The 23,717-nt window shown below is 37.6% G+C and overlaps 1 protein-coding gene across 1 annotated transcript; it reads right to left on the bottom strand.

The window, feature by feature from the left end:
• Window positions 1-1,816: 1,816 nt before the first annotated feature.
• On the bottom strand, window positions 1,817-23,125 carry LOC125781543 (uncharacterized). The gene is made up of 6 exons (XM_049465202.1): window positions 23,002-23,125; window positions 21,783-21,905; window positions 20,873-20,920; window positions 20,491-20,627; window positions 15,835-15,984; window positions 1,817-1,939 (listed from the first exon to the last, which is right to left on the bottom strand). The coding sequence occupies exons 1-6, from the start codon at window positions 23,123-23,125 to the stop codon at window positions 1,817-1,819; spliced, it is 705 nt and encodes a 234-aa protein (XP_049321159.1).
• Window positions 23,126-23,717: the final 592 nt, after the last annotated feature.

The following is a 23,717-nucleotide window of genomic DNA, read 5'->3' as shown; positions in this document are numbered from 1 at the left end:
TCACAATCAACCTGAAATCAAGCGCAAGTGCACGAAAACATCACACCTGCCATGACTCCTCCCTCAATTACGCAGAGTATAATGTTAGACTAACAACAACAACAACAACAACAACAACAACAATGCTAGATTATAATATGCAAGTCAAGAAAGAAAAGTGTCGCAAGACGCGTAGCATAATAACTAATAATTACCCATGTTTAAATTAATTATTCTAAGATGGATAATAAATGCTTTCATTTAAATGCTTTAAATGAGTTGCCAAGAAGCCACACGTCACGCACTCAGCTTGTTTTCTTATCCTCTTCTGCTCTTGGAAATCTAAAACGGCTTATAAGTCAGTCATCATCATGGGCCGAAAAAACAGTCACGGAAAATGCGCCCTCAATGAATTCGGCCATTAGCAATTTTTTCCAATAATGCCAACGTTGCCAACTCCAACAACTGCAGCGTAACATTTCATGCATTTTTTATATAATCTAGGCTAAGTGGAAACACATTAAACGATTATTTCTGTAAGCCAATGAAATTGTCTGATTAATTTACTTTATTTTACCCAATAATGGCTTACTACAATGTGTGCGTAAAGGATATCTTAATAGTTGTAATTTCAATGCATCGCCTCTAAGTGTCGCCAAATGACAAAAACACAATATATACGTACAAAAAAACATGCGTACACCTGAAAAGAAAATGCCGTGGGGCAACGCACTCTCACGTTCAAGTCAAATTTAGTACATCTGACCATGAGCGTGAAATATGGCGTACCCACCTAGTACATGAGGCCCCAGGTGGGCCAAGTATTCCCTGTAAAGCCTATACCTGGTGAAGGTGTTCACACACCCAGCCTTGTTCTTCTCCAGGGATGAACGGCGTCTCCAAGCTCACCTGATCTCCAACCAGTTTACACCCACTCACACTCTCATCCTGTAGAGTTACAACTACAGTCAGTTACTCACCCCCAGATCACTCCACTACACTCCCCACATCACTCTACAGTCAGTTACTCACCCCCAGATCACTCCACTACACTCCCCACATCACTCTACAGTCAGTCACTCACCCCCAGATCACTCCACTACACTCCCCACATCACTCTACAATCAGTTCCTCACCCCCAGATCACTCCTCTACACTCCCCACATCACTCTACAGCCAGTTCCTCACCCCCAGATCACTCCACTACACTCCCCACATCGCTCTACAATCAGTTACTCACCCCCAGATCACTCCACTACACTCCCCACATCACTCTACAGCCAGTTCCTCACCCCCAGATCACTCCACTACACTCCCCACATCACTCTACAGTCAGTTACTCACCCCCCAATCACTCCACTACACTCCCCACATCACTCTACAGTCAGTTACTCACCCCCAGATCACTCCACTACACTCCCCACATCACTCTACAGTCAGTCACTCACCCCCCAATCACTCCACTACACTCCCCACATCACTCTACAGTCAGTCACTTACCCCAGATCACTCCACTACACTCCCCACATCACTCTACAGTCAGTTACTCACCCCCAGATCACTCCACTACACTCCCCACATCACTCTGCAGTAGCCCGTATATGGCATTTATAAAAAATACTTTTGGTGTAGTAAAACATTATAAAGTGTACTTAACTTTGTTGAAAAGCCCTCTACCGCTCTGCTTTACCTGCAGTATGGGATTTAAACAGTGTTTTTTATTTAGCTTCTTGTGTTATTAATGGTTATTAAGGGAAAAATATGTCATTGTAAAGAATGCTGGGCAAAAAGCACAAAATTACTGTATCTGAAAAAGCTGTAGGAAAGCAGAGGTGGGCTATTCAACAAAGCTAAGTACTACTGGAGGCTGATGGTGGAGGGTCTGGTAGATGTCTTCCGTCTTCTCAATCAACAACATCTCCATCCTGCTCTCAGGCACCGATTCCTCATACACATTCATCTACACAAGCGTATAGAAATATATATAAATCAATATATAAAAGTTAACAGCAAACAGCAGCTTGGAGAACCTGAAGAACAGCGTGAAGAACGTTTACATACCGATGAGAGAACAATCAGATGTCCACTTCGAGGCTGTAGAGCGACAGAATGAGAGGAAAAAAAAAATAGCGCCATACCCGCATACATTCATAGCGATCACACACATAGGATACAAAACAGAAGTTAGTCTCTCATAGGCTCTACCCAAGATCTTCCAGATAGTTCCAAAAAGGGGACCATACCCGCCAGAAGCTCTCAGACCTCTGGTGGAGGTCATAAGTCAGTTTCTCAAGAGGAAGGAGAGATGTCAACTGAGAGAGCCATAAGGTCAATGATGGGGCTTGTTTGGAAGACCAAAGCAGCAAAATACATTTTTTGGCTATAAAAACCAACAGAATGTAAACTTCTCAACTGGGCATCAGAAATGTCATCCAACTGGGCATTCAGCAAATACAGTGCAGGGCACATAGCAAAGTTTACACTGAAAATGTCCTCAATAACCAGATGCACTTCCCTCCAGAATGGTTTAATTTTATTACAGGTCCAAAAAAAGAGTATATGGGTATATCCTCTGTAAATGTACTGGTGTTAAATAGATTATATGCATGAACTTAAAATTAAGTTCATGCACATTAATTGAAGTGCACTTGGGAAACAAGTTTACACAAACAGAGTCCCATAAATTCTGATTCAAGTCAATTTCCAGATCTTTCTCCCAAATAGTCTTTAAATTTATCAGAGTGGATGAGGATTCATTAGACAACATAGTGTGGCGTCCCCTTACTACTAATGCCAGACTACGCCACCACTTGGTTTAACACTGGAGCAAAGGGGAGCTCTGGAAGGAAAATGGATACACAATTTTGGCAAAAATACATAAACCTTTATTGGTTCTGAGTATTACAGTACAAACAGAGACACTGTCAGTTGTTTAATATAAAATGTTCCTTTCAAAAGCTTGTAAATTAAGAAAGTTGGGAAACCAACTAGGGATGCAAATACACACGTGATTAATTTCTTATTAAAAACAAATATCAGCACAGCAACCCCACACAAATGTTACACTGCACAAATGTCATTAGTGAACAAACCAAATATATCCCACTCCAATTGGTCCCACAAAACTTTACAAAAGAAACAAGCCTAAATATAAAAGATAAAATAAATAAAATAACAAAAAAGATGACAGACTTCTAACTAGCAGGCTGCCCTAATCAAGCATTACTTTTAATGAAGAGGGCCCAAATGTACCTTAAAAATAAGTCAAAATACTAAAGTTAAAAATGGCTCAAGCAGCAGCATTATGGGAAGTTTGACAATAATAAAAAAAACAAAAACAAATAAAAGTAGAGAAAAGCAGCCAGCAACCCAGTCGCTGGACCGATCTAAGACACAAAAGAAACAGTTTACTCTCAATAAACATTAGCACCAAGATTAGCATAAAAACATACCACTCAGTTTACAGGATATCAGTCGGAGAAGAAAACAGTGGTAGGCCTAAATTACAAACAAAACACCAGTTAATACACCGTTTACATTGTTTCATCCTGCCTTACTTCACAAAAAACTGTGCTTTGAATTACACCCTTTTAGCAGTGATCTAAAGTCCCATAACTGATTAACAATGATTTAAACAAAGATAAGTCTAGACAATTCTAATACTGGCTATGCTTGATAGGAGGCTAAATGGGCTAGCAGACCAAACTAAAAAGCTACACCAGGCTAGCAGGCTGGGCTAGATAGCTACAGGAGCTAGCAGGCTGGGCTAGAGTGCTACGGGGGCTAGCAGGCTGGGCTACTGGACTGCCCCCCGGAACTTGACTCCTCCTCCTTATGTGAAAAAGGCTAATCACTAATCAATCACAGCTGTAAGTGATTAGAACTCGGTGACAGTGAGCGTGGGAGCCGTCCACAGTTGGCTGAAGAGGGGCATGTGACTGTGGCGTGAGAGGGAGTGAGATTATGTGTAATGCAGCCCATATTAGAAGAAATAGGTCCAAGAATGTGACATAATTACGGTGGCCGAGAAAGCTCAGCGCAGTGCAAATTGAAAAGCGCTGCAAAAGCACAAAACACATCCATCAAAATTACAACACAGGCGCAGCAAATAGAAAAACGCGCTGCAAATAGAAAAACGCGCTGCAAATAGAACCACAACACAACGGAAGTGAGTCACAACACAACGCAATTTTCCCGGGGGACCTTAAAAGATGCTGTACCAGCATCAGACAGTACCAAAGGACAGTAAGTGGCAAACAAGCTTCTGAAAAGTAAGTTATGTTTATTACCTGTGATTACCACGGTTGTGTGCATATTATTAAAAGTTCTGCTTCACAAAACGCCTTGAAGTCCGAGACGTTACTGAAGACGCAGCTTAGCTGGTACAGCATCTTTTAAGGTCCCCTGGGAAAATTCCGTTGTGTTGTGACTCACTTCCGTTGTGTTGTGGTTCTATTTGCAGCGCTGTTTTTCTATTTGCTGCGCGTTTTTCTATTTGCTGCGCCTGTGTTGTAATTTTGATGGATGTGTTTTGTGCTTTTGCAGCGCTTTTCAATTTGCACTGCGTTGGGCTTTCTCGGCCACCGTACATAATGATGGAACTGGCACTCATCAGGACTGCCGCTTAGGAAAGGATAAAAGAGCGAGAGTTTCCTCTGTTGTACAGGATAAGGGTCAACATCAGAGTTTCCAGCCTCAGAAACCACAAGTTAACAAACAGCTCCTCAGATAAGAGTATATAAAAGCCACTGGCTGATGACACACACACACACACACACACACACTTACACTTACACTTCCTGTTCAGGTGTGTGTTTGGTGAAGGCCACTCCTGCAGGTGATGATCTGTTCTTCAGGTAATCTTTAACCGAGGGGACTACAGGTGACTCACACTGTCTAAGGTGTGTATATATGTGTATATGTGTGTGTGTGTGTGTGTGTGTCATCAGCCAGTGGCTTTTATATACTATCAGACTCCTCAACTCACAGAGACTGGAACTGTCTCTATCCCTATAAGCAATATATGCTGCTAACTCTATATACAATTAAGTTGTATATACCGTATTAATCTCACTATAAGCTGCACTTAAAATCCTTTCATTTGGCCAAAAACCAGTCCGGTATTAAGGAGCAGTAAAGCCACTCTGCTGAAGTACAGAGTTCTACAGGAGTTTCAGTTTAGTTCTCCAGCACCCAGACTGGAGCAGCATTAGCATTAGCTGCTAACCACAGCGCTAAGCGCTAGCTCTTTCACCATTCAGAGGTTATTATTATCAGCCTGTAGTCTGCTGCTAACCCCGGCTAGCACTGCTGGAGCAGTATTAGCATTAGCTGCTAACCACTGCGCTAAGCGCTAGCTCTTTCACCGTTCAGAGGTTATTATTATCAGCCTGTAGTCTGCTGCTAACCCCGGCTAGCACTGCTGGAGCAGCATTAGCATTAGCCGCTAACCACAGTGCTAAGTGCTAGCTCTTTCACCGTTCAGAGGTGAGTATATCAGCCTGTATTCTGTGTGTTTACTGTGTTAAAACATGCTATTTGAGACAAACCGCTAGCTAATATCACCCTGACTTACCAGAACGCTCAGGAGCTAAACTGGCTGCAAATATAAACAAATATATTTCAATAGAATTAAATTTCCACAGTGAATTGAGTGAATCTGTGATCAAAGATAAAACTTATATCTAACAAATATATTTAAATATAAATAAAATCTTGTATTTTTTCTTTTAGTTTAGAATAAAATGTCAATTTTATGTCAAGTGTCAGTGTTAAAAAAGAAAAATGCTATTAATTAGTAAATATATTTAATTGTAAATATAGTAAATTGTGATTAAAATAAATAAAACTAGATTTTTCTGTAGTAACACAACCAAAAACCAGCCACTTCCTCTTTAGTGGATTAGAGATTTTACAGCACTGTACTACAGTGTACCTGGCACCATAAGCCCCGCCCACCACACACACACACACACACACACACACACACAGTGAATAAACATCTGATCTGTGGAGCTGTTTGTTAACTTCTGATTTCTGAGGCTGAAGAACTAATCCTGTACTTATCCTGATGAGTGCCAGTTTCACCATTATAATGTTTTTGATGGTTTTTGCAGTGACTTCACTTGAGGATACTTTTAAAAATCTTGAAATTCTTCTTTTTGGATATTTTAATTCTTTATTTAGTTGAGTAGTTGTTGCTTCTCATAATCTGGATTCGAACATTACTCAAATATTCACTATTCACTGTATACCTGTAACTCTACCTCTTCACTACTTTACTTTAACTGATGCTCTCAAACACTTTATTAAGAGACAAGAAATTCAAGTAATTAACTCTTGATGAGTTCAGCACAGCTGTTAACTGAAAGGAATAGAGGAATCAATCAACAGGAAGCTTTCTGTCAGCCAGTCATGTGACTTAATATCTCTATATTTAAGGAGCTATATATTAAAATTATCGCTAGTAATTTTTAGTTATTCAAAAAAGTATAATAGTCGAATAGTTGATTGGTCATGATTCCCATAGATAAAGTGAAAAGAAACTTGGGAGGATCTTTTTTTGGTTTGTTTTTTGTGCATCAAAAAACTTTTTTGTACAGCAGAAAGTGTTCAAATCTCTTTGACAATACAGCAATTTTAAATTATACAAACAAATATGACTTTTTATGTCTATTTTAAACATTTGTATGTGAGCAGACATATTAAAAATTAAGTGATTTTTAAATTTTACAAAATACAGGTTTACAAAATGAAAACACAAAATATAATGAATTTAGTAGGTTTATATGTATTACAGTTTTTTTCACCTGTTTAAAAACTAAATCTTTGCTTGTGACACAATTTTCTAAACATGCCCTTCAAACACCATAACCCCACACCAAATCTGCAAAACCACACACTAATTCTCAGTGTCTGACTCAGTTTTCAATCTCCAAACACACATTTTGCAAAACTCTACACACAAGTTTCTACCTAACACACAAAGATCAAACAGGAAGTTACTTGATTTCATCTTTCAAACACAACCTATCAAAATGCTGCACTAAATCACCAGTGCTTCACTCCCACCCCTCACATGTGTAAACACTCATTACTTTACTGAACACCAACGAATCATTGGCTAAGTATAGGTCTATAAATGGGTCAAATGTCAAGAGGTCTGTTTTGAACCATGAATGAAACGAAGAGAGAGCCGGGAGAGTTTGGTAGAGGCACACTCAACCCCCCAACCCAGACCCTCACCACAGCAACACCCCCCAGCTTTTTCAGACGTGTGTTTGGTGTCTGTCCAACTTCATGTGGTGGTTGGATTTTTTTTCTGCGCTGTACAAATATTGTATTAACAGCAGCAAATGATTTGGAAAAAATAAATATTTAGGGTTTGAAATCTGTTTATGTGTGTTGTGAGTATTTCACCTTCTCTCTGCACTTCTGTATGGAAATAAACACAGAATCCCATGAATGAAAGAAGAGCTTTAGGTTTTGATCAACAGTGTGCACACCATGAATCCAAAATGTCATATTATGACAAAGGTGTTGGCAGTGTGAGGTGAGTGCTTGCTTTTGAGATGTGTTGATGACATTTTGAATGTTGTCATTTTGCTGGAGATTTGAGGCACTTTGCATTTTGTGTGAGCAATTGTGGATTTTGTGTGTAGAGTTTTGAAAAATAGACACAGAGCTTGGAAAATGTGTGTAAACAGTTGAAAAAAACTGTAAATACATCTATTAAAATGTTGAATGATACATGCAATAAATGCAATTTACAATGTCCTCATTTTACAATGTTCAGGTTTATTCGCCTTTGGGAGTACTCTAATATTTGCTGTAATAAAATACAGCAGCCAATTGCTGTGATAATAACTACAATTCTGTATTTTAAGTACATACATTTTGTAGGTACTGTGATTAATGTATAGTATGCAGAGAAAAAAAAAATACTAGCTAATATAAGCCAGCAAGTGTATGGTATTTCAATGTTTTTGCCTGTTTTACTTTTGTGTTAAAGATAAAAAATAAAAGTAAAAATGTTGAAAAAGTTGAGAGTATAGTTGTATTGAGGGGGCTGTGGTTTTAGAATTCTTGCTTTTAATATTTACTTCCTCCGTTATAATTCTTAAAATAAAGCATGTTGGTTCTAACGGCAATTCTATATTTATTCATTTATTTATATCATTTTATATGTTTTTTTCAGCATTCTATTAATTTTGGGCAATATTTGGGCAATATGTGTACATGGCCTCCCACCAAACTGCTTGGATGTTTTAACTTTTATTTTAAAATATTAAAAACACTGAAGATGTTAAGCGTTGTGAAACACGCTGTGTTTAATATTTTAAAAAGCTGTTTGAATGAATAAACTGCAGAAATTAAAAACTGTATAAAGTTTAAAGAGTAATTTTTTCTCTAAGGTTGAAAATGTTAAACAAAAAATACATTTATATTTATATTTATGTCATTTATCTAATGCTCTTATCCAGAACGACTTACAACCAGGAATTGAACCCCAGTCTCCTACATGATGTGATAGCACTCTGGCAGGTAGTGGTGTTATCCACTGCACCACACCAACCACAAAATTAAATATATAACATTTATATTCATATTTAGAACCTTTAAAACACTGTTTTCTAAATGAACTGGTCTCTCTTATGGTGTTTTTAGGTAAAGAGCTCTTTTCTATGTGTTTGTCGCCACCTCGCGGTGAAACGGTGGAATTACATCAACATGAGCTGCAGGACCTCTTTAAACCCACTTATCCCTGCATCCATCCATCTATTCATCTTCCCTTCACACCAGTTTAGCCCTCCATCACTCTATCCTCCTATTAAACCCATTCCTCCCTCCATCCTTTCATTAAAACCATCCATCCTCCCTTTAAACCCATTTATTCCTCCATCCATCCGTTTTTTTATTAAACCCAGTCATCTCTCCTGTCACCCATTCTTCTTTAAAGCCATTGTCTCTCCATTCATCTCTCCATCACTCTATCCTCCTATTAAACCCATTCATCCCTACTTCCATTCTCCCTTTGAACCCATTCATCCCTCCATCCACCCTTTCATTAAAACCATCCATCCATCCATTCATCCATCCATCCATCATCCACCCTCCCTTTAAACCCGTTCATCCCTCCATCCATTCATCTATCCATCCATCCATCTATCCATCCATTAAACACAGCCATACCTTTATCCATCCATCCTCCCTTTAAACCCATTAATCCCTCCATCCACCCTTCCTTTAAAATAAGAGTTTTCTTAAAGCTACACAGCTGTTTAGTCCTAATCTATTGAGTTCCATTTGCAGACTGAGTGTGGTAAAGCTCTTACTTTCACTATTAAACACATTCCTGAGTTCTAGCGCTGTTTTTCTACCATTTGTATGATTTCACTGAACTAACAATTTCCATATGTTTCCCTTAATCATTTCCATGTCTTTATTATTAATTTACAATGATGAAAATAAATTAAATGAAAATGTATACACACTGTTTGGGGCGTATCTATGATGTAGTGAATAATAAACCTGAAAAAAAAAATCAGTATCCCAGCATTCAAAGTTTATTGGAAATTAAAAAGCAGGGTGAAGATTACACTCCAAAATAATAATCAAACAAAAATCATAAAATCCCAAATCACATCAAAGTCCTGACAGATTTATATCTGTGGATCTCAGAGTATGGACTCTGTTTTGCGTATATAGTAAAGAGCAGTAGTTTGGGTATATAGTGAAGAGCGGTAGTTTTGGGTATATAGTAAAGAACGGTAGTTTGGGTATATAGTAAAGAGCGGTAGTTTTGGGTATATAGTAAAGAGCAGTAGTTTTGCGTATATAGTAAAGAGCAGTAGTTTTGGGTATATAGTAAAGAGCAGTAGATTTGCGTATATAGTAAAGAGCAGTAGTTTTGGGTATATAGTAAAGAGCAGTAGATTTGGGTATATAGTAAAGAGCAGTAGATTTGCGTATATAGTAAAGAGCAGTAGTTTTGGGTATATAGTAAAGAGCAGTAGATTTGGGTATATAGTAAAGAGCAGTAGATTTGCGTATATAGTAAAGAGCAGTAGTTTTGGGTATATAGTAAAGAGCAGTAGATTTGGGTATATAGTAAAGAGCAGTAGATTTGGGTATATAGTAAAGAGCAGTAGTTTTGGGTATATAGTAAAGAGCGGTAGTTTTGGGTATATAGTAAAGAGCAGTAGTTTTGCGTATATAGTAAAGAGCGGTAGTTTTGGGTATATAGTAAAGAGCAGTAGATTTGGGTATATAGTAAAGAGCAGTAGATTTGGGTATATAGTAAAGAGCAGTAGTTTTGGGTATATAGTAAAGAGCGGTAGTTTTGGCTATATAGTAAAGAGCAGTAGTTTTGGGTATATAGTAAAGAGCAGTAGTTTTGGGTATATAGTAAAGAGCGGTAGTTTTGGGTATATAGTAAAGAGCGGTAGTTTTGGGTATATAGTAAAGAGCGGTAGTTTTGGGTATATAGTAAAGAGCAGTAGTTTTGGGTATATAGTAAAGAGCAGTAGTTTTGGGTATATAGTAAAGAGCGGTAGTTTTGGGTATATAGTAAAGAGCATTAGTTTGGGGTATATAGTAAAGAACAGTAGTTTGGGGTATATAGTAAAGAGCAGTAGTTTTGGGTATATAGTAAAGAGCAGTAGTTTGGGGTATATAGTAAAGAGCAGTAGTTTTGGGTATATAGTAAAGAGCAGTAGTTTGGGGTATATAGTAAAGAGCAGTAGTTTTGGGTATATAGTAAAGAGCAGTAGTTTTGGGTATATAGTAAAGAGCGGTAGTTTTGGGTATATAGTAAAGAGCGGTAGTTTTGGGTATATAGTAAAGAGCGGTAGTTTTGGGTATATAGTAAAGAGCAGTAGTTTTGGGTATATAGTAAAGAGCGGTAGTTTCGGGTATATAGTAAAGAGCGGTAGTTTCGGGTATATAGTAAAGAGCGGTAGTTTTGGGTATATAGTAAAGAGCGGTAGTTTTGGGTATATAGTAAAGAGCGGTAATTTTGGGTATATAGTAAAGAGCGGTAGTTTTGGGTATATAGTAAAGAGCGGTAGTTTTGGGTATATAGTAAAGAGCGGTAGTTTTGGGTATATAGTAAAGAGCAGTAGTTTGGGGTATATAGTAAAGAGCAGTAGTTTGGGGTATATAGTAAAGAGCGGTAGTTTTGGGTATATAGTAAAGAGCAGTAGATTTGGGTATATAGTAAAGAGCAGTAGATTTGGGTATATAGTAAAGAGCAGTAGTTTTGGGTATATAGTAAAGAGCGGTAGTTTTGGCTATATAGTAAAGAGCAGTAGTTTTGGGTATATAGTAAAGAGCGGTAGTTTTGGGTATATAGTAAAGAGCGGTAGTTTGGTATATAGTAAAGAGCAGTAGTTTTGGGTATATAGTAAAGAGCAGTAGTTTTGGGTATATAGTAAAGAGCAGTAGTTTTGGGTATATAGTAAAGAGCGGTAGTTTTGGGTATATAGTAAAGAGCGGTAGTTTTGGGTATATAGTAAAGAGCGGTAGTTTTGGGTATATAGTAAAGAGCGGTAGTTTTGGGTATATAGTAAAGAGCAGTAGTTTTGGGTATATAGTAAAGAGCGGTAGTTTTGGGTATATAGTAAAGAGCATTAGTTTGGGGTATATAGTAAAGAACAGTAGTTTGGGGTATATAGTAAAGAGCAGTAGTTTTGGGTATATAGTAAAGAGCGGTAGTTTTGGGTATATAGTAAAGAGCGGTAGTTTTGGGTATATAGTAAAGAGCGGTAGTTTTGGGTATATAGTAAAGAGCGGTAGTTTTGGGTATATAGTAAAGAGCGGTAGTTTCGGGTATATAGTAAAGAGCGGTAGTTTTGGGTATATAGTAAAGAGCGGTAGTTTTGGGTATATAGTAAAGAGCGGTAATTTTGGGTATATAGTAAAGAGCGGTAGTTTTGGGTATATAGTAAAGAGCGGTAGTTTTGGGTATATAGTAAAGAGCGGTAGTTTTGGGTATATAGTAAAGAGCGGTAGTTTGGGGTATATAGTAAAGAGCAGTAGTTTTGGGTATATAGTAAAGAGCAGTAGTTTTGGGTATATAGTAAAGAGCAGTAGTTTGGGGTATATAGTAAAGAGCAGTAGTTTTGGGTATATAGTAAAGAGCAGTAGTTTGGGGTATATAGTAAAGAGCAGTAGTTTTGGGTATATAGTAAAGAGCAGTAGTTTTGGGTATATAGTAAAGAGCGGTAGTTTTGGGTATATAGTAAAGAGCGGTAGTTTTGGGTATATAGTAAAGAGCAGTAGTTTTGGGTATATAGTAAAGAGCGGTAGTTTCGGGTATATAGTAAAGAGCGGTAGTTTCGGGTATATAGTAAAGAGCGGTAGTTTTGGGTATATAGTAAAGAGCGGTAGTTTTGGGTATATAGTAAAGAGCGGTAATTTTGGGTATATAGTAAAGAGCGGTAGTTTTGGGTATATAGTAAAGAGCGGTAGTTTTGGGTATATAGTAAAGAGCGGTAGTTTTGGGTATATAGTAAAGAGCGGTAGTTTGGGGTATATAGTAAAGAGCAGTAGTTTTGGGTATATAGTAAAGAGCGGTAGTTTTGGGTATATAGTAAAGAGCAGTAGATTTGGGTATATAGTAAAGAGCAGTAGATTTGGGTATATAGTAAAGAGCAGTAGTTTTGGGTATATAGTAAAGAGCGGTAGTTTTGGCTATATAGTAAAGAGCGGTAGTTTTGGCTATATAGTAAAGAGCGGTAGTTTTGGGTATATAGTAAAGAGCGGTAGTTTTGGGTATATAGTAAAGAGCGGTAGTTTTGGGTATATAGTAAAGAGCGGTAGTTTGGTATATAGTAAAGAGCAGTAGTTTTGGGTATATAGTAAAGAGCAGTAGTTTTGGGTATATAGTAAAGAGCAGTAGTTTTGGGTATATAGTAAAGAGCGGTAGTTTTGGGTATATAGTAAAGAGCGGTAGTTTTGGGTATATAGTAAAGAGCGGTAGTTTTGGGTATATAGTAAAGAGCGGTAGTTTTGGGTATATAGTAAAGAGCAGTAGTTTTGGGTATATAGTAAAGAGCGGTAGTTTTGGGTATATAGTAAAGAGCATTAGTTTGGGGTATATAGTAAAGAACAGTAGTTTGGGGTATATAGTAAAGAGCGGTTGATTTGGGTATATAGTAAAGAGCGGTAGTTTTGGGTATATAGTAAAGAGCGGTAGTTTTGGGTATATAGTAAAGAGCGGTAGTTTTGGGTATATAGTAAAGAGCGGTAGTTTTGGGTATATAGTAAAGAGCGGTAGTTTGGGGTATATAGTAAAGAGCAGTAGTTTTGGGTATATAGTAAAGTGCAGTAGTTTTGGGTATATAGTAAAGTGCAGTAGTTTTGGGTATATAGTAAAGAGCGGTAGTTTTGGGTATATAGTAAAGAGCGGTAGTTTTGGGTATATAGTAAAGAGCGGTAGTTTGGTATATAGTAAAGAGCAGTAGATTTGGGTATATAGTAAAGAGCAGTAGATTTGGGTATATAGTAAAGAGCAGTAGTTTTGGGTATATAGTAAAGAGCGGTAGTTTTGGCTATATAGTAAAGAGCAGTAGTTTTGGGTATATAGTAAAGAGCGGTAGTTTTGGGTATATAGTAAAGAGCGGTAGTTTTGGGTATATAGTAAAGAGCGGTAGTTTGGGTATATAGTAAAGAGCGGTAGTTTTGGGTATATAGTAAAGAGCAGTAGTTTTGCGTATATAGTAAAGAGCAGTAGTTTTGGGTATATAGTAAAGAGCAGTAGATTTGCGTATATAGTAAAGAGCAGTAGTTTTGGGTATATAGTAAAGAGCAGTAGATTTGGGTATATAGTAAAGAGCAGTAGATTTGGGTATATAGTAAAGAGCAGTAGTTTTGGGTATATAGTAAAGAGCGGTAGTTTTGGGTATATAGTAAAGAGCAGTAGTTTTGCGTATATAGTAAAGAGCGGTAGTTTTGGGTATATAGTAAAGAGCAGTAGATTTGGGTATATAGTAAAGAGCAGTAGATTTGGGTATATAGTAAAGAGCAGTAGTTTTGGGTATATAGTAAAGAGCGGTAGTTTTGGCTATATAGTAAAGAGCAGTAGTTTTGGGTATATAGTAAAGAGCGGTAGTTTTGGGTATATAGTAAAGAGCGGTAGTTTTGGGTATATAGTAAAGAGCGGTAGTTTGGTATATAGTAAAGAGCAGTAGTTTTGGGTATATAGTAAAGAGCAGTAGTTTTGGGTATATAGTAAAGAGCAGTAGTTTTGGGTATATAGTAAAGAGCGGTAGTTTTGGGTATATAGTAAAGAGCGGTAGTTTTGGGTATATAGTAAAGAGCGGTAGTTTTGGGTATATAGTAAAGAGCAGTAGTTTTGGGTATATAGTAAAGAGCAGTAGTTTTGGGTATATAGTAAAGAGCGGTAGTTTTGGGTATATAGTAAAGAGCATTAGTTTGGGGTATATAGTAAAGAACAGTAGTTTGGGGTATATAGTAAAGAGCAGTAGTTTTGGGTATATAGTAAAGAGCAGTAGTTTTGGGTATATAGTAAAGAGCAGTAGTTTTGGGTATATAGTAAAGAGCAGTAGTTTTGGGTATATAGTAAAGAGCAGTAGTTTGGGGTATATAGTAAAGAGCAGTAGTTTTGGGTATATAGTAAAGAGCGGTAGTTTTGGGTATATAGTAAAGAGCGGTAGTTTTGGGTATATAGTAAAGAGCGGTAGTTTTGGGTATATAGTAAAGAGCGGTAGTTTTGGGTATATAGTAAAGAGCGGTAGTTTTGGGTATATAGTAAAGAGCGGTAGTTTTGGGTATATAGTAAAGAGCGGTAGTTTCGGGTATATAGTAAAGAGCGGTAGTTTTGGGTATATAGTAAAGAGCGGTAGTTTTGGGTATATAGTAAAGAGCGGTAATTTTGGGTATATAGTAAAGAGCGGTAGTTTTGGGTATGTAGTAAAGAGCGGTAGTTTTGGGTATATAGTAAAGTGCAGTAGTTTTGGGTATATAGTAAAGAGCGGTTGATTTGGGTATATAGTAAAGAGCGGTAGTTTTGGGTATATAGTAAAGAGTGGTAGTTTTGGGTATATAGTAAAGAGCGGTAGTTTTGGGTATATAGTAAAGAGCGGTAGTTTTGGGTATATAGTAAAGAGCGGTAGTTTGGGGTATATAGTAAAGAGCAGTAGTTTTGGGTATATAGTAAAGTGCAGTAGTTTTGGGTATATAGTAAAGAGCGGTAGTTTCGGGTATATAGTAAAGAGCGGTAGTTTTGGGTATATAGTAAAGAGCGGTAGTTTGGTATATAGTAAAGAGCAGTAGTTTTGGGTATATAGTAAAGAGCAGTAGTTTTGGGTATATAGTAAAGAGCAGTAGTTTTGGGTATATAGTAAAGAGCGGTAGTTTTGGGTATATAGTAAAGAGCGGTAGTTTTGGGTATATAGTAAAGAGCGGTAGTTTTGGGTATATAGTAAAGAGCGGTAGTTTTGGGTATATAGTAAAGAGCGGTAGTTTTGGGTATATAGTAAAGAGCGGTAGTTTTGGGTATATAGTAAAGAGCATTAGTTTGGGGTATATAGTAAAGAACAGTAGTTTGGGGTATATAGTAAAGAGCAGTAGTTTTGGGTATATAGTAAAGAGCAGTAGTTTGGGGTATATAGTAAAGAGCAGTAGTTTTGGGTATATAGTAAAGAGCAGTAGTTTTGGGTATATAGTAAAGAGCGGTAGTTTTGGGTATATAGTAAAGAGCGGTAGTTTTGGGTATATAGTAAAGAGCAGTAGTTTTGGGTATATAGTAAAGTGCAGTAGTTTTGGGTATATAGTAAAGAGCAGTAGTTTTGGGTATATAGAAAAGAACAGTAGTTTTTAAGATATATTCACATAATCTTCTTCTGCTATATCAAAGTCAAAATCGTGAAACAGGAAAAAGTTTTTGTCAGTGCAGACCCAGCCCTGAGCTTTCTCCGAGTCTCCTCCAGTCCTCGGGCAGTGGCGCAGACTCTCGTCCAGGTCTTCAGAAGAAACTAAATCCTGAAGAACAACAAAAACTGTTAGATAATTATTTTTCAGCACTAAACAAAACCTCAAACTACGAACTAATAGAGTTTCAGACCTTCAAGTCCTTCCTAACACGCCCCAACACTTCAAACTCTGTGTGCCACCTCAAGCAATAAAATACAGCAATGCTCATGGGTTACTGACCTTCACCCAAACAGCAGGTGACGGGTGGGTATAAAACAGTATAAGCTTCATTAGCAGCAGACTTCATCGGAAGGAGGGATCTGTACCTACTGTCTGTTGCAAGTCAGCAGATGAAGAAGAGAGATGTAAGAACTTTTAAATATTGTATTTGGTGCTTCTATCACAGTTAATTATGAACTAGCTTGTTCCTGTTTTGCCTGTAAATGCTCAGCGTAAACATGGGTCGTGGACAGCAACAGCTTATTTGCATAAAAGTGTCAGAGCCCTTAAACGGCTCGTTCTGAAAGACACTGAATCAGGTAAGAATAGAGCTAATGATTTTGTGTAAAGAACTTCATGAACATGTTTTGTTAACAACATGGACCTATTCCAAATATTCTAATGTATAATATGTTCCCTTCAACAAATAACCATAATGTTTTTGGATAAATGGTATGATAAGAGTATTATTTTAGTTAAGATATTAGAAAGATTGTTTTGCTACATGTTGTCACTTTACCAGAAATAAAAAGGCTGTTAACTCTGTTTAGTAAAAGGAACAAATCTTCAGTAGAAACAAGTTTTTGAGGAAGCAAGAAACATCTGATTCCTGATTGGTAGTCGCTGCTGCGCATCCTTTTTTTTTTAAGTTACGCAGAGCTCAGCTGGGTTGCATTGCTGAGTTCGATCACGTTGCCTTGCTAATGGTTGCATTGCTGGAGATAATTTGCCTGGCTTTGGCTAATAGTTGCATGTGTAGTTGTGTAGTTGCAGGAAAAAAACAAACAACTGCAGAATTTGGGCAAACATCTCACTCAACAACACCTGTGATTGGTTGGGAGAGTAGACAACAAACTAAAGTGAAGCGTATGCAGCTGCTAAGCTCACAAAGGCACATTTAGCTTTAGCTTTAGCAGTGGTTATGCACTTCCTTTCACAGGAAGTGTACAGAGGCCTGAACAGCTTATTAATAGAGAGAGTAATTCTTACTGTGTTCATCCACATCTTCTTCCCCTTCGTATGAGACAGAGTCCAGTTCTGTAAACACAAACATACATATTTTATAATGTTCTGTATTATAGATTAATACTAAACTCACCCAAACTATGAAGAAAAATATCCGGAATTATTTATCAAACAAAAGAAGTGTTAAATAATCCAGAATATGTTTTAGATTTTAGTTTATATGATGAGTTCTGCTGGATTTTCTCAGTCAGTTTTATGAGGTAGAGTCTCCTGGAATTCAGGCTTTCAGTTAACAGCTGTGCTGAACTCATCAAGAGTTAATTACTTGAATTTCTTGTCTCTTAATAAAGTGTTTGAGAGCATCAGTTAAAGTAAAGTAGTGAAGAGGTAGAGTTACAGGTATACAGTGAATAGTGAATATTAGACTATAAGGTGCACTTAAAATGCTTTAATTTATTAATTTTCCCCAAAATCATCAGAGCTCCTTATAATCCGGTGCTCCTTATGTATGAATTCTATCAGTCAGGTATTAAGGAGCAGTAAAGACTAGGGCTGGACCCGAATATTGGGGTATTCGGATATTCGTTCGTTGAGTAGGTATTCGGTTTTTAATTTTGGTATTCGGATATTCGTTTTTTTTCTCCTTTCCAGAGTTCCACCTCACTCTAACCACTTCTGTTCTCGCGGGTCCCGTCAGAATATCTTGCGCGCGGGACAGAACTGAACTGTTATTGGCTGGAGCGGGAGTTTAATCCAGACGATGCGGGAGCAAATTAATAAATAGTTAAGAAAACTGTAATAATTGTAAAAAAAAAAAAACCTAAAGAAAACTCTCAACGCGCAGGATGGACCGACACACACACGCACACACCGATGGTGTTTGGACTGGGGTAAGGAACGGGACCACACTATTCAGCGCTGCTGTTTTAATAAATATATAAGTAAATTTGAAGCATTAAATGTAGTTTATTTAATTTATATTAGGAACGTGGGGCGGGAGCGGCAGAAATGTGTATGTGGCGGGCGGGCGCGGGATTAAAAGAAGCAATTTTTTTGCGGCGCGGTAACGAGACAGAAACGCGGAGCGTGGAAGAGTGGGTTTAAAAATCAGTCTCGCGCAGACCTCTATTATACATGATAAAAAAAAATGCAGGCTCTTCGAAACTGATTTATATAATAAAACGTAAGGGGTAATGTGGCAACAGTAGGGGCTAAATCGGTTACAAAAGCCTGGCCTACAAAAATGATGTCTGAACGAATTTCCTCTTATCTAATATAATTTAAAATGGTTTAAAAATGTAAAATAATTTCTAAGCAAACGAAATATTTAATATTGAGCTTATAGCCCAAGTGCAAAAATACAAAATCAGTAATACGGCTATGCCCTGCACAATCCTTAAACCGAAATAGACCAAGTACAATAACGTCATTAACAATGACTTTCCTCTACTCTAATATAATTTAAAATGGTTTAAAAATATAAAATAATTTCTAAACAAACGAAATACTTAATATTGAGCTTATAGCCCTAGTGCAAAAATACAAAATCAGTAATACGTCTATGCCCTGCACAATCCTTTAACCGAAATAGACCAAGTACAGTTTACAATGACTGTCCTCTAATATAATCAACAATGTTTAAGAATATAAAATACTTCCTGAACAAACGTTTTTTTTTTTTTTGTTTTTTTTAAGCAAATAGCCTAAGTGTGAAAACACAAACAGCAATTTACTGGGCTGGCTTGCGCAGCGGAGAAACCGTGCAGCAGCAGCCTCCTAGCCTGCTTACGCAGCGGATAAGCCGCAGTGTGGGGCAGCAGAAATTCCGGGATGAAAACACAAAGAAATCTGGGCTAAAAACACAGAAAAAATATGGGGTGAAAACACAAAAATCCGGGATAAAAACACCAAAAATCCGGGGTGAATATGTCTCGTCGGTCAGAGCAAATTGAACATTTTTCAGTGGATTAAAGGGGCCGTGATTTGCTTTTTTTTTTTTTTTACCTCTTTTTTTAAAAACGAATATTCGAATATTCGCTTCGAATCAGTGCCGAATATCCGGAGCTCAAAAAACGCTATTCGGGCCAGCCCTAGTAAAGACACTCCACTGAAGTACAGAGTTATACAGGAGTTTCAGTTTAGTTCTCCAGCAGTATTAGCATTAGCCTCTAAATGTGCTAAGCGCTAGGTCTTTTGCCTCCCAGTGGTGAATATAATCGGCCTGTGGTCTGCTGCTAACCCCCGGCTGCTGGAGCAGAATTAGCATTACTGCTAAAGGTTAGCCGCTAATGCTAATGCTCCAGCTTTAGTGGAAATCTTTTTTATTTTATATATTTTTTTTTATTTTATCCCATTTTCTCCCATTTTACATAAGCAATTACCCAACCCACTTATTAGTTCTCCTTCTATCTCTAGTGATGCTCCAACACCAGGAGAGTGAAGACTAGCACACGCCTCCTCTGATACATGTGAAGTCAGACTCCGCCTCTTTTTGAGCTGCTGCTGATGCTGTAGCATTACCGAGTAGCATCACAGCGCTAACGCTCGGAGGAAAGCAGCGCAGCGACTCGGTTTTGATACATCAGCTCACAGATGCAGCTCGTCTTGTGCTGATCCACATCACCCTAGGAGTCATGAGGGGAAAGAAAGAGCGCCATCTACTGCACCCACCCAGAGAGAGCAAGACCAACTGTGTTCTCTCAGGACTCCGGCAGCTAATGGCAAGCTGCATGACTGGGATTCAAACCAGCAATCTCCTGGGAGTCCTTGAGTGGAAATCTGGAAATGCTTTACTCACCCAAATAAACAGTTTTCAGGAGAGAAATCTGTGTAGATTAACATCCAGAACTCGTTTAAATTGTTTGACTCGTCTTAAATGTTGTTTTTAAGAATTACAGTTTTGTATACTTAACCTGCTAACTAGAAGGTAAACATGGCGACACCCCTGTGCATTACTAGAGTTGCATAAAATGTGCCTTATAATCCGGTGCAACCTACAGTGCGAAAATACAGTACTCAACTAAGTAAAGAAAAGAATGATTTAAAAAATGAAGGTCGGTTAATCTGATCAGACCATTAGAAATGTTATGATGATGAAACTGGCACTCATTAGGATCACCCCAGGAAAGGAAGAGCAAGAGTTCTTCAGAGTTACCAGCCTCAGAAACCGTTAACAGCTCCCCAGATAAGAAATAAATTTATTTTGGTTTAACACTTTTTTTTTTTAGTTTTTAAAATTCCTTATGTGTTTCTTCATAGTTTGGATCATTTTACTATTAATTTACAATGTAGGATAATAAATAAATAATAAAAACACTGTATAAACTTTTTATTGGTACTGTAAATGTAGGTATATAATAGTAATTATTGTTATATATGTTATAAATATACCTGGTTCTTTGTTGTAACAGATCCGATTATGCAGTTCCTCTCTGAACAGAAGTTCTGAGCTTCAGTGCAGGTTCCTTCAGCCTCCCAGAACAAATAATAATCACCCTCATGGAGACGCCACAGCTCTCTATCCTCATCTAACACACACACACACACACACACACACAAACACACACACACACACACACACACACTTTTATCTGAAAGTGAAAAGAGGAAGTAAAACCTTTTCTCAAAAATAAAAGCTATTGAATTTCACAAATATAAACAGTAAACATCACAAACATGTACGGTTCTTCTCCACAGAACCACTGATGTTTCATTTTTATCAGATATTAATATCTAAATCAGCAGATTCTACTGAAAATCAGAAGTTCCTCACCAGAGAGCTGTGGTTCCTCCAGCGCTGTGTTCTGCAGTGTTTCTGCAGCTGCAACATCAAAAGAAGATCAAAGAGTAAACAGATTTTACTATTATTAGAACTTCATCCTTTTCAGCTTTTTACATTAAAGGCCCTATTTTAGTGATCTATAGTTGAGGCGTTATCAGTGCAGCTTGATTTAGGGCGTGTCAGTGTATCTTTGCTATCGTAACAACGGGAAAAGTACTTCTTGCACGGCTCGAAGCGCAAAGCAAAAGGCATGTACTAATTCTCTTAATTAATCATGTGTTAGGCGTAACGTGAAATACTAAACCAATCGGAGTGTCTCTCGCTCATCATTAGACCAGTAGACCAGGTGAGCTCTGACTTTGGTGGATTGCTATTGTAACGGTGCAGCTACCTGGACGTGTCCAACAAACTCTTCTCAGCAGAGGAAACTGAGCTGCTGGTTGACCGCTAGCTAATACTGCCCTGGCTTACTGGAACACTCAGGGTTCCTCAGTGTGGCCGCTAATGCTAATGCTAATGCTGCTGCACCCAGCCTTGGTGTAAATCTGTAAATCTATGCTTACTGTAGATAAACAGAAGCACTTTACTCACCCAAATAAACAGTTTTCAGGAGAGAAATCTGTGCAGATTAACATCCAGCACTCGATTGAATTGTCTGAATCATCTGAATATATATATATTTTGCAGGATTACAGTTTTGCTTTCTTAGCTAAGCTTTACAGGTCTCAACACCCAGCAGTGATATCTGCTGAATTAGAAGGAAAACATGGCGACACCCCTGTTCCTTACTAGTGTTGCATAAAATGCACCTTATGTATGAAAATAGACCAGAAAATGGAGGATAGTGTTCTTTATAAATCAACAAAAAGCACAGAGTATATTTATATATATATATCAGTACCTGACTCAGTGCGGAGTCCGATCAGGATCAATACAGTGATCAGTAGTACAGTGATCAGTAATATAATGATCAGGGTGTTGAAGACCATCTGCATCGTCTTAAACCTGCCGCCCGTCACTGACCCTGATAAAGAGATAGACGGAGGAGGGTGCTGTAAAACCAGTGTACAGTTTAATAGATTAAAGACTATTGACTATTGATTTACTAATCTTCTAGTTCATTTTTAACTCTTTTCAGTGTTATCTGAAGAATTTAGCTAAATAGGAATTAAATAGGAACTCTAGCAGGGTGTTAAATGTTTAAATATTTTATTTCTGCCTGACATTACACCCCTAAATCATGAATATTTCTATTCAAGCATCACATAAAAAGATTTTATGTTTAATAAGAACGTTAATGAAAATCATAATTGTAACTGTAATAGAAAGTAAATCTGCTAATGTCAAAATATAATGAATAAAATCATAAAATTTGCTCTTTCCTGAATTAATTTTAAAATCAACACAAATCTTGAATACAAATCAACCAGTTCATCTCCTCCAAAGCTTTAGTTTCGTCATGTTTGTCTAGTTTTTACGTCTTTATTTTCATACCTGCTGAATTTGGGGTTGATTCCTGTTGCTGATCTGGAATTATTAAGTAATAGTGTAGGAGATTTCAAATCCTCAAATTCTCAGAATGTAAATAAGTTATTTTACTGCAGAGAATAAGGGTTTTCTATAACCTACACCTGTAGCCCGTATACAAGACAAGGCATTTTAAAGGAGAAATCCGGTGTAAAATTGAATTTTAGTGAAGTAAAACATGATAAAAGTTCTTACTTTTGTTGAATAGCTCACCTCCGTTCTCCTGCAGCTTTCTGACATACAGTAATTTTGTCCTTTTTGCCCAGAACTCTTATTGGGGCATAATTTAGAATCCGGAGAGCCCTGACATTTAAAATGAGGCATTAATAACTTAAAAAGTAGAAGAAGATTATTAAAAAACACTGTTTACATCCTATAACCCTTTAAGCTTCAGCTCCGAGTGCCGCCATCACTGTACTGATAATAACATAGACTTTTTTACTTCACTAAAATTCAATCTCCTTTAATAGGTTATCTCCAAAAAGAGATGGATTCAACTCTCTGGGAGTAATTTTACTGTGTGTTCAGTCAGTGGTACTGGTGATGATGGTGGTGATGGTGGTGATACTGGTGATGGTGGTTTTGGGTCTCACCGGGTTCTGGGTGGAGGTTCTTCACTACTGGAGGATGGTGGAGGGTCTGGTAGACGTCCTCAGTCTTCTCAAACAGCGACATCTCCACCCTGCTCTCAGGCACCGATTCCTCATACACATTCATCTACACAAGCGTATAGAAATATATATAAATAAAAATAAAGTTATATATACAAGTTAACAGCAAACAGCAGCTTGGAGAACCTGAAGAACCGTGTGAAGAACGTTTACGTACCGTTGAGAGTGCGATCAGATGTCCAGTTCTCGAGGCTGTAGAGCGACGGAATGAGAAACGCTTCTTTATCACTTCTGCTTTTCACTTTTAGATCTTTAGCAGTGAGAATGTGTGAAACACTGTGGTCAGCATTCACACTTCACCAGCACTTTAATAAGAACACTACATTAACACTGGGCGGAGCTACAACTACTAAAGGAGATACATCATTACCATGGGCAAAGTAGTGGGGGGAAAAGTGGTTTATTTATTTATTTAATTATTTATATAGGTTCCATTTCTGAATAATATACATAAACTAAATTTAGGCTCTTACACAGCCAATGAACTAAAAGCACTCAAAGCAAATAGATGGTAATTAGGCACACAGGAATTACACCGCCCACAGCAGGCTGACAAGAGAGGAAAAAAGGATTCGCTAGATGTTTAAAAAAACACGCCAGTTAAAGTAGAGAAATACTGTCAATTTCCAAATAAACAA

The sequence above is a fragment of the Astyanax mexicanus genome, chromosome 1 (genome assembly GCF_023375975.1).
Source record: "Astyanax mexicanus isolate ESR-SI-001 chromosome 1, AstMex3_surface, whole genome shotgun sequence".
Taxonomy (NCBI): Eukaryota; Metazoa; Chordata; class Actinopteri; order Characiformes; family Acestrorhamphidae; genus Astyanax; species Astyanax mexicanus.
The sequence above is the reverse complement of the archived record's forward strand: the minus strand, read 5'-3'. Positions and strand labels throughout refer to the sequence as shown.

Coding starts and splice junctions, on each gene's coding strand:
- LOC125781543 (XM_049465202.1), bottom strand. CDS start 23,125: ATGAATGTGTATGAGGAATCGGTGCCTGAGAGCAGGGTGGAGATGTCG. Junction 20,921..21,782: donor CGGACTCCGCACTGAGTCAG/GTACTGATATAT, acceptor TTGATGTTGCAG/CTGCAGAAACACTGCAGAAC. Junction 1,940..15,834: donor ATATAGCAGAAGAAGATTAT/GTGAATATATCT, acceptor ACGCTTGTGTAG/ATGAATGTGTATGAGGAATC.